Source organism: Anser cygnoides, chromosome Z (genome assembly GCF_040182565.1).
Source record: "Anser cygnoides isolate HZ-2024a breed goose chromosome Z, Taihu_goose_T2T_genome, whole genome shotgun sequence".
In the NCBI taxonomy this organism is placed as follows: Eukaryota; Metazoa; Chordata; class Aves; order Anseriformes; family Anatidae; genus Anser; species Anser cygnoides.
In genome coordinates this window covers 61,637,463-61,650,871 of record NC_089912.1, presented here as the reverse complement: position 1 = coordinate 61,650,871, position 13,409 = coordinate 61,637,463, and the positions used below count along the sequence as shown (strand labels likewise).

Here is a 13,409-nt window from a genome sequence, read left to right as displayed (position 1 = left end):
TCCGATCGGAATTAAACGGTACGATCACCCAGCCTCGGCGCAGCTCGGATGGAATAGGAAACGAAGCGGTCTGGCAGCTCCCGCAGCCGGGATGTTTCTTTCACGCCCAGTCCCTCCCGCAGCACCAAGGACGGGCGGGCAGCCCTTCGGGCCGGCTGACGCCGTGACAGCTCTCGGCGTTCCCTCCCGGAGAAGCGCGAGCTGGGCACCGACCGCGCGCAGCGGGCACCGGCACGGCAGCAGCGGCACGGCTCGGGCCTCGCACCGCCCGCCGGGAACGGAGCCCCCCGCGCACCGCCGGGGAGCCGGGCTGGGGCCCCGGCCCTTTGTTCCGCGCGCACCTGCCGGGGGGCGCCGCCCGGGGGTGCTGCCGGCGGCGGGGGGCCGAGCCGAGCCGAGCCGAGCCGAGCCGCCCTCCCGGCCGCTCCCGGGGCGCCCTCCCGGACCGACCCTCGACCTTCGCCCGGGGCCCGCGCGGCCGGGCCGGGCCCGCAGGTGGGGCGCGGGGGCGGCCACCCCCGGGGGGCACCGGCACCCCCCCGGCCCCGGCCCCGGCCCCCGCCCCGTCCCCGCGGCCGTGCCCGCACCCACCTCCTCCTCGGACAGCCCGTAGACCGGCTCCACCGCCGCGGTCGCCATGGAGCCGCCGCGGGGGGGGCGCCCCGCTCGGCCGCAGCTCCGCGCAGTCCGCGCCCGGGGGCTCCGCCGCCCCGGCCCAGGTGAGGAGGAGCCGGAGCCGCCGCCGCCCTCCTCCTCCTCCTCCTCCTCCTCTTTCTCCTGCTGCTGCTGCCGCCGCTGCTGCTGCTGCTGCTCGCCCGCGGGCGGCGGAAGGCGGCAGCGGAGCCGAGCGCCGGCGGGAAGGGGCCGGGGGCGGCGCTGGGCGCCGCCGCTCGGGGGCGGCGCTGGGGCCCGCACCGCACCGCACCGCTACCGCCCGGGCTGGGGCTGGGGGCCGCAGGAAGCCCGCTCCGCGCCGGGCAGCCCCGGCGGCGGCCCTCTGGGGCGGGGAAAGGGCCGCGCGGGCCCAATGGCGGCGGCGGTTGTTGGGGGCGGCCGAGCCCCGCCGGGCCGGGCCGGGCCGATTCGCGGCGGGGCGGGGCGGGGCGGGAGGCCGAGGAGCCGCACAAAGGCGCGGGGGCGGCGCGGCCCGCGCGGGGCTCCCGGCAGCGCCCCCCGCCCGCGCCCCCACCCGCCGGGGCCCGGGAGCGGGGAGCGGGCGCCCCCCGGCGGCGGCCGGGGCTGCGGGGCCTGGGGCTGCGGGGCCTGGGGCTGCGGGGCCGGGGCTGCGGGGCCTGGCGGGGCTTCCCTCGCCGCCGGGGGGGTCCCTGGTTCTTGGGGGTCCGGGCTGCGAGGGTGGAGCCGCCGGGCAGGCGGCAGGCGGGGGCTCCCTGCCGGGCGGAGGGGCTGGGGTTGGGGCTGGGGGTGGAGGTGGGACTTGCCCGGGCCCTGAGCTCACGGCTCTCGCTCGCAGCTTTGATTTATTTATTTATTTATTTTTCCCTAATAAATAACAGCCGCCACAGGGGCAGCGAGAGAAAAGCAAAAGGCGTCCGCAGGCCCCTCACGCGGCGGCTGTTATTCCCTGTCAGCTTTCCATCGTTCTAGACTGTGTCCTTTAAGAAAGCAAAATACTCTGGGCATTTGCAGCCGGGTTACTTCTGAACAAAATCAAGGCACGCTTCAGCTCTAAATTACTTCCTTATTTGATTTCTGCTCCTTCCTTAATTGTCTGTAGTCCCCTGCCAGCCATGCCCCACCCGTGCTACTCTCACCTTTATTATCCGTCTGCTATCTTTTGGCAAGATGCTAGTACTTAAGTAGAGCCTAATGAGCTACAGTTTACGTGAAAGCTGTTCTCAAACCATTTATGCTTTCACAAGGCAACAACCGATTTCTACGTTTACATCGGAGTACGCAGCGCGGGAATAAAGCTGCGTGGAGCCAGCGGCACGGGGAGAATCTCGAGCCGCCACCCCCGGAGCAGGGCTGCCCTCGACGAGGCCTGTGGCAGCCCCCATCAGCACGGGGCACGGCTGGCCGCAGCCAGCTCTGCTACGCGGCCCGGTGCGGTAACACGAACTAAAACCACCAGCAGCTTGTGTGAATGCGTCAGGGTCCCAGCTGTGCCCGCACAGCAGCCTGGCTTACCTCCCGTAGCTCGTGTCTCCTGTTCAGCAAACTCTAGCGTGGCGCTGGGGATGTCCAGCGGGAGGGACGTGGCAAATAACTGGGGGACAGTAGTCCCTGAAACTGTCCGTCACTCACACAAAGAGACCGTGTTCAGCCTGTAACTGTTTTCCCTTTACAGTGTTCCCAGAGCAAAGGGTAGAACGGCCACTGGCAAGCAAAACTTCTGGAGGAGCGTTCAGCTAACTGCCTCTGTATGTTCAGCCATCATCTCGCACCTGTGTTCTGCTCCAGGGAGCCGGGGGGAAGGGGAAACGGGAGATACTTTTTTTGGAGAGATTCCACAAGCAGTCCGTCAGCCAGAAATTTTCCTCCAGCCTTTACAAAAGCTCTTCCTGGGGAAGGAAGGGTTTGACCTATGCCCAGACAACAGTGCACACGAGCAAAATCGGCAGGCTGTTAAAGTACGGCCTATGAGGTCATTAGCCTTTGTACTCGCATGAATGTCTGCTGCCCATAAACTCCGTCTCAGGCAGCTAACGCTGACACCTCTGGGCAGGGTCTTCCTCGGCATCATGCTCTGAAACGTCTTCGGTTTCCCCTCTGCAGGAGGATCTGTGAAGGCGTCCCCTCAAATTGTCAGGTCCACGGGAACACCTGGGCACCTGATCCATTCAACAGTTCTGATGCCAAGATAAATCCTCCACAAATTTCAGGTTTATTACTCTGAAATTTATTATGTCCTTCTCTTCGGCTACCTTGTTTTAGCTCTTTGCACAACAGCTTCAGGGCTCTGAGCAGGAGCATGAGTCACTCCAGGCTTTTTCCCCAAAGGCCACTTCTTCTCTTCTCGTTAGGTGAGGAACTCCCAGCCCCATTTGCCATTCTACAGGCCCTGCCCCGTCCCTGGGGCTCTGACCACAAGGCGCAGGTAAAATGAGTCCGAATCATCTACAGGGCTGGCTCTGGGAGAGCGCATGGGATACTTGGAGCTCTCAAACCCTCTGATTTCAGGATTCCTTGAAATGCTTTTCTGTAGTCAGTTTTGTAAATTAATCGCAGTTCTTTGCATGCCCCCATCTTCAGGTATCAGCAGCTGAGGCCGTTAGCTGTAACTGGAAACTGGAGAACCTGGCTGGCCTGCCAGGAACGCTGTACTTCTCAAGTGCAGAACGGAAGGCAAATAGGTGACAGTAATTCAGTGAAGGGATCCGAAGCCGGTGATATGCGGACATCTCTGAATGCGAATCCTTTCTGCAGCACGTGATCCAGGCACGTGTGCGCTACCAGGCCACCCGCTGGCCTCAGAAACCACAGCGATGTCTTTCCACTCATGCGTTCCAGCATTTACACCGGTGTTTTTGTAAAATCAGATAGCGCTCCCATCAACAGGTCCCCCCAAGGGAAAAATACGTACACACAGCTGAATGAAAGGATCTCTGATGACAGAGCAGAAAATGAGTGCTCTGCCATTACCACATCAACCTTATTGGATTGCAGAGCTTTAGTATCAAATCTGCGATGGAGATTACTTGTTTATTTGCTTATGAAGATTAGAAGCATAATTCCTCTGCGGAATTTTATTTAGAATGAGAGATGGCCCTGAAGAGATGTAATTCATTTGAGAGAGCAGACATCAAAAACCTCTAGGTGCAGCTCAGATGATTTATAGCTGGCCTCTTTACATAACAAAGACCCATTAATTATTTAGAATTCTCAGAGTAAAAATAGATTAAATATATATTATGGTTGACAATTCTGAATCAACATTGAAGCTTCACGCAGCTGGGTAAGGCCAGCTGTAGCAGGGAGCAGTAAGGACGCAGCACTTGCAGGTCTGTCCCGAAGGATGTAAGGCGAGGAGTGCAGGTCCCAGGGCAGGCCGGCGTCTTGTCAGGCTGGAGACTGCTCGGACCCCTCAGAGCGGCCTCAGGCAGATGCCCAGCACTGCCCCAAAGAGGCAGAGGAGGCTCCTTCTGACTCCAGCTGCCCATCAGCTCCTGGCCTTGGGCTGGGGGGGCCGTGTCCCTCCCAAGTCCTTTAACCTCATCGGCGTAACAGCAGCTACCCCCGTTCACACGAATGCCTAATCCTTTCCTAAATCTCTCTGACCGCTTCCTCATAATGTCCTCCAGCAGCGATGTACCCCAGACTGATTAAACAGACAAATATAAAATTTTCTTTTGGCCCTTTAATGTACGTATGCTCTTGCCTCCCCATTCTTTTATTTGTACTAATTATCCGAATAATGCCCATACATGTCTGTAGAAAAAAAAGGAAAATGCTTTATCTGCTTTCCTACGTGGGCCCACAGTCCTTTGGCTTTTAATTCCCTCATAAGGCAATAAAAGCCACAAAAATAACTGAGCACAGACCAATTTTTTGCCATCAGTCCGTCCACTTTGGAGGGTGGTAGAGCAAGAAAATACAAGAAACTACTTCTACCAATGTGGGCTTTTTGTTTGTTTTTCCCATGCGTCACGAAAGTCATGGCATTATCATAATTATCTAAGATGTAAGAAAAAAGGACTATACTGCCCTGAAGAGACGTACCAGATTTTCCAGAGACAGAACACCAAGAGACGTTTTCTCAGTAGCTCCTTGCTGGGCACGCACATGGAAGTTGTTCAGACCTGAGCCAGCTCCAGTTCAAAACCTGGGTTGCCACGTGACGTTAAGAGTCCTGCTGAGCAAAATCCGCCAAGCTCGCGCACTGCTTCTTAGTCTGAGCCCCACCTGGCTTCTTAAACTTGGCTCTGCACCCTCCTCTTTGAAACTGGATGGTGTCCATCGAGTTCAAACCCGTGGGAGAAATAAATTTGCTTCAGCCTTCAAAACATACATGTCCTCCAAGATATATCAAACTGCAGGGACAGGGAGAAGAAAACTCCTTTAAGGTATGTAGCTGTTACTTAAGATCTAGACTAGTTCCAACACAAGCTCATTTGTATAAATAACAGGTTGGCAGAAGTGGGAGACAATGTCTTAATTCTCGTACCACTAATTTTAGCTATTTTTTTGCTTTAAGAAGCGTGTATTCTTAAAACCCTGCTCATGGAGCTCGCTCTGTCCCAATGTACCAGACCCCTCCCAAATCTCAAGCAAATATTTTACATCTCTTCCTCAGAACATATGCAAAAGATTAAAAGAGGAATGCAATCAGAAGTTAAGTGCTCACTTACCAGGGAATGCACCTCCTCCCTATCTCTTTCAATGACTTTCTTCCCTACGCTCTCAATGCATGTTTTGTAACATACTGCTCTTTTTTTTATTTATTTTCTGCATTGCACCATCGACATTCATTTATATCAGAAATATATTTTTGTTTCATTTTTAGCTCACATTGAAATATAAAACTGTACTCTAACTTTTGTACCAATATTGGTCTTATCCCCTTCTAGGTAATTTTTCTGCTTTACCGACAATGAATTAACAATACTTGGTATTAGTATTTATCACAGTCTTCGAGCTGTGAATTCCTCCAGTGTGAGAAAGCTTACAGCCCCATTGTGCTTGAAGTGAATTATTTCCAATTAAAGTTATAACAATTTCAGTACAATACAATTTTAGAAAACTTTTTTTTTCTCTTAGCTTTTAGGTTTCTTATTAATGAGGAAACATTAATGGGAAGTTCATGACATATTCTGCAGTTTTAAAGCAGCTGTAGCAGATTTAATGAAGTAAGCAGATTTTACTTTTCAGTCACACCATCTCTGTGTTTTATTGCTCCTTGTCTCCAGAGTTTCATTTCCTGTGGACACAGGGATGGAAATCATCTGACCTAGTCACTCTAGGATCCTTTTATCCCCAGCAGAGAGAAACAGGAGCTTTTGAAATGCAATTCAACTCATCCTGAAACAGACATCTGAAAAAAGTCAAATGAATGTTACCATGAAAGTGCTTTTATCTCTCTATTGACTATAAGAAAGCCCAAGGCAACGAGCTCCAATAAAGGCATCCACATCACAGGCTTTGGACTGCAGGTGGGAATGGGGTTGTCATTCACAGGCAGCCTAGATTTACCTGACCCAATTTTCATAACTTCATTTCCTTTCCATGTATTGAGATTTGAGTACGGAGCATTGAATGTTTTAACTCTGCTTCTTAGCACGTAAACCAGCAACCCACCTAGCAGCTGAACTCTTGGGCGCAGAGGAAACAGAGCCAGACAGGGAACCTCGGCTCCTGCCAGTGTCTGCGGGACAGTGCTCATCGCTTGTCGCTTAGATTGCGTCATGTCAGCAGGCACCAAGGAAATGCAGTTGACAGAAAACACACTTTCTCCTCAGAACTAAGCTGTTGCCAAAACTGCTTGGCTGCAGTTCAGCCAAATACTTAAGTGCTTTGCTAAACAGAAATGAATTTAAGCATGCGCTTAAGATGAAGCACTTGCTGTCTGCCTTTGCTACGTCAGGACTGCTAAGAATAACTCCTATATTTTTTTACATTTATTGGTAAGCATTTCACAAACTATTCTGTATTAATTGCATGTTAAAACAACACATCTCCTATGATTAATGCAGTCAAGTTCACTACGATGAGCCACATAAAAAGAACAAAAAGCATTCCAAGCTCTGCCCATTGACTCGCACAGCCAATGCATCTAGCAAACATGTTTGCACCTGAGGAGCCCTTGGTGTCACCATCGGCACCATACAGAAACTAATTCTTTCGAGCACGAGGTTGCAGAGGCTGCTTTGCTGTGGGAGCTCTCTCTGGAGCCGCTCTTGGCAGAAGCAGTCCACACGCAAGCTCCGAGGTCGCTCCCTCGGAGCCGCGCTTCCAGCGTGCGTGGCACCGCTGGCGAGATGCGGACCTGCAGCGCGCGGCTTGGAGCAGAGCGGGGAAGTAGCGGCAACGCAAACCCCACAGGAGTCCTCCGAGGCCTCTACAAGCGTGGTGGGACAGACCTTTACTCGATTAGGATCTGTAGTGACTGCTTATCATTTTCCTAGCAATACCACGCCTGCTTAACAGAAAGGTTAACTAAACATTATTGCATAATTGACAAGGAACTTTGGTAATTATAAATATAAGCTCAGTGAACAGGCCGAAACATGGCAACAACATAGCTATTTCCACTGTTTGTAGCCATGATACACTGCAAGAGCACGGCTATTTCCATTATTTGGAGCCATGACGTATTTTGCTGCTGGACCTAACTGTGCTGCTGTTAGTCAAATATTGGGAAATGCTACTTAGAAGGTCACTGCAACATGCCAATATATAGACTTACACTGTAAATCCCTAGTACTTTTAATCATGCACTGCCAGTAGACACAGAGAAAATCTACATAAAGCATGATCTTCACAAATACAGATGGCTTGGGTTTTACAGAATTGGCTTGAACAGATTAATAGAGCTACAACCGAAGCAGAAAATGCTCTTTAGGAAGTCAGACGGACTCTCCGCTGGCTTACCAAATAGCATTACGATGATAAACCGCTGCCAGAGCACTTTCCAAAATGACATGCTAGTCTATTTAATAGCAGTTGTAAATTCGCAGCAACGCTTTCTGAAAAACTCTGGTGAGATGGAAAGTGACAACGCAGAAGTTCCCGGCGCCAGAGGCAGCACGTGTGTGTGCACCGGAGCCTGGGCCACCGGGTCCACCACGGAGCTCGGGCTCCCAGCCGCGAGGACTCCCCAGAGGCCGCGGGCGTCAGAGGCCTCCAGGCGCTGCCCGCCCAGCAGGCCCTGAGGAAGGAGCCCGGCCAAGGCAGCGCGATGGCAAACCCGCGGGGACGCAGCCGGGAGGGGAAGCGGGGCCGGCTGCAGGGGCCCTCCCGCCCGCGGTTTCGGTGCCTGCAGAGGTTGCGCACAGCAGCAGGAGTTCAGTCACCCGGGCGAGAGGCTGGCCCATCTGGTGGGGTGCGAGCTGCACGTCGAGTTTTGTAACGTCTTTGTCTTGTAGATGGTTATTGCATTTTAATGATTTCAAAGGGGACTTTCTAAATGTGCTATTCCCAACGCGCCGCTGGTTCCACCGAGCCTAACAGATCATAAAAGCAATAACGGAAAGCTATAGATTTTATCCCACTATCTTGTCAGCCCTCAGTTTAAAATAGAAATTCATTATCGTATTTCCACAGATAAGAAAATAAATCCACGTCTCACTGAGCAGGAAGAAAGCTGTTTACAGACACACATCAACACAGCTCAATATTCAAAGCTGTTACTGAATAATCTTTGCTCCAAAACAATGCTTCTCTCACTGCAAAACTTGTCAACAGTGATCACTCCTCTTTTTTTTTTTTTTTCTGGAAAATGTTCATAAGAAATTTTAATATTTTACCAGGCTGAAGTTTGACTGAATGACAAAATTGTATCTATAATTTCAGTATATATCTTTTTTAAGGCATTGCAAAAATGTCTGGGGACTGAAAATATGATTGTGAACACACAGAAAAATGGCTCTGAACATAAGAAAATTATGCTTTATGAGGATGAAACAGCAAGCCCTCGGCCTAAACCAAGATATCCTTTTAAAGAGATTTGTGGCACACTTTGGTAACAACACCCGGGTAAGCACCTCAGAAGACAAAGTGCTTCCTGTTGTTGGCATTAGACCGAGCACCTTCCAGCTAGGGTAGCGCTGTGCATCACCCAGATACAAATCCCACATTCACATTTCCGTTAGCTGTGTGTCAGCAGCACATCACGTCGGAGTAGCTTTAGAAGATATAAGCTGATAAAGCTTTAGCAGATAGAAGCTGAGGCTTCAGATGGCCACTTCTGAAGTCTATCCATTTCATTAGTATTATCCCCTAAACACAGAGGGCGGATTCATTTACCTTTGTGCTGGGCTTTGCCGCCTGGAAAGTCAGAGGACTTTTTCTAAGTGTCTCCAGTTGTGGAAAGGCTTGACCTGCCTTTCGGCTGGGTTAATTGTTGTTCAGTTTCCAATCACTATATAACACTGGAGGCACGAGCGAGATGCTTGTCCCTCCTTTGACGGGATTTACTGTAACGTCCCTGCGGTTTTGAGCATTTTGGAAGGAGGTCAAACAGGCACCGGCAGCAAGTGCTGATATATTATACATAAAGACCAGCTTTCATAACTTCCTACTCAATGTCAACAGTAATGCAAAATAATCAAAACACTTCCAAAGAAAGACAAATCGCTTTCTTGTCTCGAGGGCCAGCACAATGTGGGCGAGTGCCAGTGTCAACAGCCGCGGTGCAGCAGAGGCGTGCAGCAGGGCACGGCAAGGCAAGGAGGGGGCACCGGCCCTGCCCGCAGCAGCCGGCCACTGGCCACCTTAGTGGCCACACACAGCTGGGGCAGCAGCCTGCCGTCACACTGGGCTGGTGTCGGGCGAACGTGCTCAAGGGTCCCTCCGTTGCACTCTGTGTCTGTCTTTTAACGGGAGACCAGAGCTGTCACGTAAGCAGTGTCCGATTCAGGGATGACCAGGAGATGGGTCAAACACAGGCTTAAAGGAAACAAAGCAGAGAAACTTCCAATTCACTGGAAAAACGTGTTTTCTTGAGACACCACCGGGAGAATACCAACGTAAGCGCTGACAATTATTTTTGTCAGCCATTTCTTTACAAAGTTCTTCTGCTTCAGAGTTAATGCATATGCTAATTATAAAATTACAGAATCATTTAGGTTGGAAAAGAACTTCAAGTCATTAAGTCTAACCATCAACCTGACAAACACAGCCTACTGAGGCTGCAAAGCTAACAGCTGAGAAGTTGAGAAAAGGTCTGTGTTTCTACTAGCAATTCACAGTTTACGGGGAGAAAAAAAAAGAAAAAAGTGTGTGTATGGATTTTTTAAGTCCCGGTAGAATTTTATGACCTGGTTCGCAAGGTACGGTAACCCAAAGGCTTTGAAAAGCATCCGCTAATCATTTTTAACATCTTTGATGCAGCCAGCAGCCTGGTTTTTGGACAATACCAGGAATCCTCGCAGTTCACTGTGTTTTGTGGTGTGTCAGTTTTCCAGTCAGTGGGGTAACTTGAGAGGCTGGGCCAGCAGCAGATACGTCCCCAGAGAGCAGTGTCCGGCTGGCAGGGGCCCCGCGCTGATGAGAGCGTTGCCATCACAGTGCCGGGGCCATTCTGCTTTCTCGGAAATTGAGCTGAGAATGCCTTACATTGCTTAGGTTACCAGATATCAAATCGCATGAGATTTGTTATCCAAACTGCTTCTTTCTCTTGGATTTCACGTTCTGTCTCTGTTTAATAAACCTTGGTTTTGTTTGAATGAGTGTGGTACTGATAAACCCAGGCCGATGTCTCTGCAGAAAAAAAATGAAAAGGAAGGGAGGGAGGGAGGGAGGGAGGGAGGGAGGGAGGAAGGGAGAAAGAAAGGGAAGGGAAGGGAAGAAGGAAGAGAAAGAAAGGAAGAAAGAAAGAAAAAAGAAAGAAAGAGAGAAAGAAAGAAAGAAAGAAAGAAAGAAAGAAAGAAAGAAAGAAAGAAAGAAAGAAAGAAAGAAAGAAAGAAAAAGAAAAAGAAAGAAAGAAGCCTGCAATATTTACAGAAAAGTGCTGAAAAGTAAAGTTTCTCACAGGTCCTTGTCCTGGCTCACTCAGCAACACGAGCGCCTTATCTCCACCTGACATGCAGCAGCACAGGTCGGTGGTAGGTGCGGGAGAGCACCCAGCACACCACGAGATGCGACCTGAGGACAGACTTTGACACAGAAACTTCTAACAGATCCACTGACAAACACAGTTGTTTCACACGGGTCGTATGCGGCTTTGTCAGGGCAGCAGTGCCGGACCCGGGGCCGTAGCCTCTAATCTCCCTGCGGTATCTGCAGAGCAATGCAGCCTCTCCTGTTGCACCACCCGGGGCATGTGCCACCCCACGTGCTCCCAGGCAGGAGCATCCTGCACCAGCCTCGCTGCCCTCCCCATGAACTGTCCTTGCCAACGCTCCCCCAAAACCCAGCCACAGGCCGCTGTAATTAACGTCCGGGCTCACGTCCGGTGCCTTGCCTCTGACAGCACCCGTGGCAAGCGGCGAGGCAGGTGGGCAGCGACTCCTCCGTGCAACCTTCCTGCTGCCAGTCCGCTGCAGCTCGGGGGCTTCCTGAGCCAGCGTCTTTAGCTTGGTCTTTTGTAGGCTTCGATACCTTTTTCTTCTGTGAACTGGTCAAGATCCTTTTTGAACATTTTTGGCGTTATACCGGAATAACAAATTCCACCATGCTGCGTGAAAAAATATCTCCTTCTCTTTGCTTCTATATCACTTTAACTATTTAATTTTGTTTCTCCTGTTTCTTATATTATGGCGAGTAGGGAAGAATTATCAGCTGTTCTTTAGTGGCTCATATCCCCCTCTTCCAGCTCCTCTCTAGGCTGCAGCCCTGTAGCACACCTACTCCCTGCAAGTACACAAATGTTCCTTGACCTTTGCTCATCTCCACGGCCCTGCTCCCACCTTTTGCTAGGTCTGCTGCATCTCCTCTAGTCTTTAGTTCCCAGGATTTAGAGAGAAGAAGGCTGCATGTAATCAAACTGAGGACACAGAAGGGATTTATTCTGTAGCATTTTATTGTATGCTGTTCACTGTGCTATTTCCTTCCTCGTTGTTCTGAACTAGTCTGCTTGGGCTCCTTTGTTTTTGTTTGACCAGCGGTGGGCATTGAGCTGATGTTTCTGTAAGCCCATCAGCAAATGGCAGCAATAAGCCCCTGAATAAGTGGGGCAGAACATATCTCTGAATTCTTGTGCTGGGCTTGGCTCTCCGTGTTACTTTGCACTTATCCAAATTAAATGTCATCTTGCTGTACTACTGCCCACTCATTCAGCAGCATGCAATTATTGTGCAACTCCTCCCAGCTGCCTTTGGTTTTTATTACCTCTAATAACTTAATGATCATCCATAAATTTTTTCACTTCAAGATCTTTTACAAATTATTTATACTTAGTGTTAGGTTGCAGCGCAGATCCCTGAGAAGCTCATCATCCTTTCTCTCTTATTCTGAAATCAATAATTTGCCCATGGAAGGAGCTTCCAATTCCACCCGTGACCATCCTGCAAGGTTTCCTAAAAAACAACGCCGTCAGGTTATTCCATCCACGTGCTTGCAAACTTTTTTGAAAAGCTGTAACAGACAAACGGCGGCCAAATGCTGCAGACGCCTTCCCACTGCTCTGTAGGTGCCGATGGGTTTACTGATGTTACCATTTCTGCCAATTTGTCTGCAAAGTCAGGCTGCTGTTGTCCCAGGTTCCCCTCTGGCCCCCTCTCAAAACTGGTGAAAGAGTTGTCGCTGTCTGCTCCCCTCTGCAATCAGGGGCCTGTTCCTGCATGCAGCAGCTTAGCAAATCCTTATCTCGGTCTCCTCAGAACCACTGAATTCCTTCCTTGCTGCGGTTTGCTCAGGAGGGTTTGCTCCAGAGCCTCTCCTGCAGATACCTCCTGGAGACGTTTCCAGCAGAGCTGCTCCGTGAGGAGGGCGCCAACGCGAGCACCTGGAGGAGCTCTCCTTTGGTGAGAACATTGCAGCCAGCTCTGCTCTCAGCACCTTATCAGAGACGACTCCTTTTCTGTGTCAATCATCAGGTGATGCTGCGAGGTCTCTGGCAGGCTTCGTGCTTTCAGAAACATGCATTGGCTTTTATACCTCACAGTCTTGTTTTTACTGTTTTATTATGATTTTATAGTTGACAAATTTACAGTTTTCTCTCTTTTTCTCAGTTAGGCACAATCTAAAATTTGTGAGTTACAACCTTTTACTTACTTACAGAAGATTTTTGTTTAACCAAACTTCTTTGCTGTCGTCAAAGGTCCTACCAAACCAACAACCTACGTTCTAACACACTGCTTTTCAGTAATACCCAGCCTGCCTGCAGGTAGGCTGCCCTTCTGACTGTTTGTTGAAATTCTCTCCCCAACAAACTTTCCCAGCTGTCTGTAGTTCTTCAAACTGGAAGTCGTACAGTGTGTCTCTTCCTGCATCTGCAAAGGCACGCAGTCTGAGCACACTGGGTCACTGGGCGACCTCTAGGGTGACCTTTAAGAAACACATTTCAGCATTTTTCACCTTCAGCTTGGATCCTGACTTAGAAGCAAGAGGAGGCTCCACTTCTCCAGTCTGTCCACGCACAGCCGATGGGCATCTGGTGTTTCAGACTATGGAACATTTTTATTTCCCTCTAAAGTACCATTTATGATTTTTAGGTTAGCACAAGATGCTAGATGGACAGTATCATCAGTTGTGTACTCAGTTGCCGTGCTGAATGTGTAACAGGACTGAAGAAGGATCAGAAGATGTTGTAAATGCTCTTGCCCTTCTAGCAGTCAGCCTGAAGCTCAGTT

At 50.6% G+C, this 13,409-nt stretch overlaps 1 protein-coding gene and 1 long non-coding RNA gene across 5 annotated transcripts in view; one reads left to right on the top strand and one right to left on the bottom strand.

The window, feature by feature from the left end:
* Positions 1-1,054, bottom strand: part of NEDD4L (NEDD4 like E3 ubiquitin protein ligase) — a 154,624-nt gene extending 153,570 nt beyond the window's left edge. For 2 of the 4 annotated variants that reach the window (XM_066987812.1, XM_066987813.1), the window contains exon 1: positions 592-1,054. In XM_066987812.1, coding sequence (XP_066843913.1) covers positions 592-639 — 48 coding nt within the window. In that variant the 5' untranslated portion in view covers positions 640-1,054. The remainder of the gene's footprint in view (positions 1-591) is intronic. The other 2 variants (XM_066987814.1, XM_066987815.1) reach the window with 2 other exon arrangements.
* Positions 606-3,875, top strand: LOC136788913 (uncharacterized). The gene is made up of 3 exons (XR_010827469.1): positions 606-719; positions 2,309-2,381; positions 3,214-3,875. It is a non-coding gene; the product is annotated as an uncharacterized lncRNA (long non-coding RNA).
* The last annotated feature ends 9,534 nt before the right edge of the window (positions 3,876-13,409 follow it).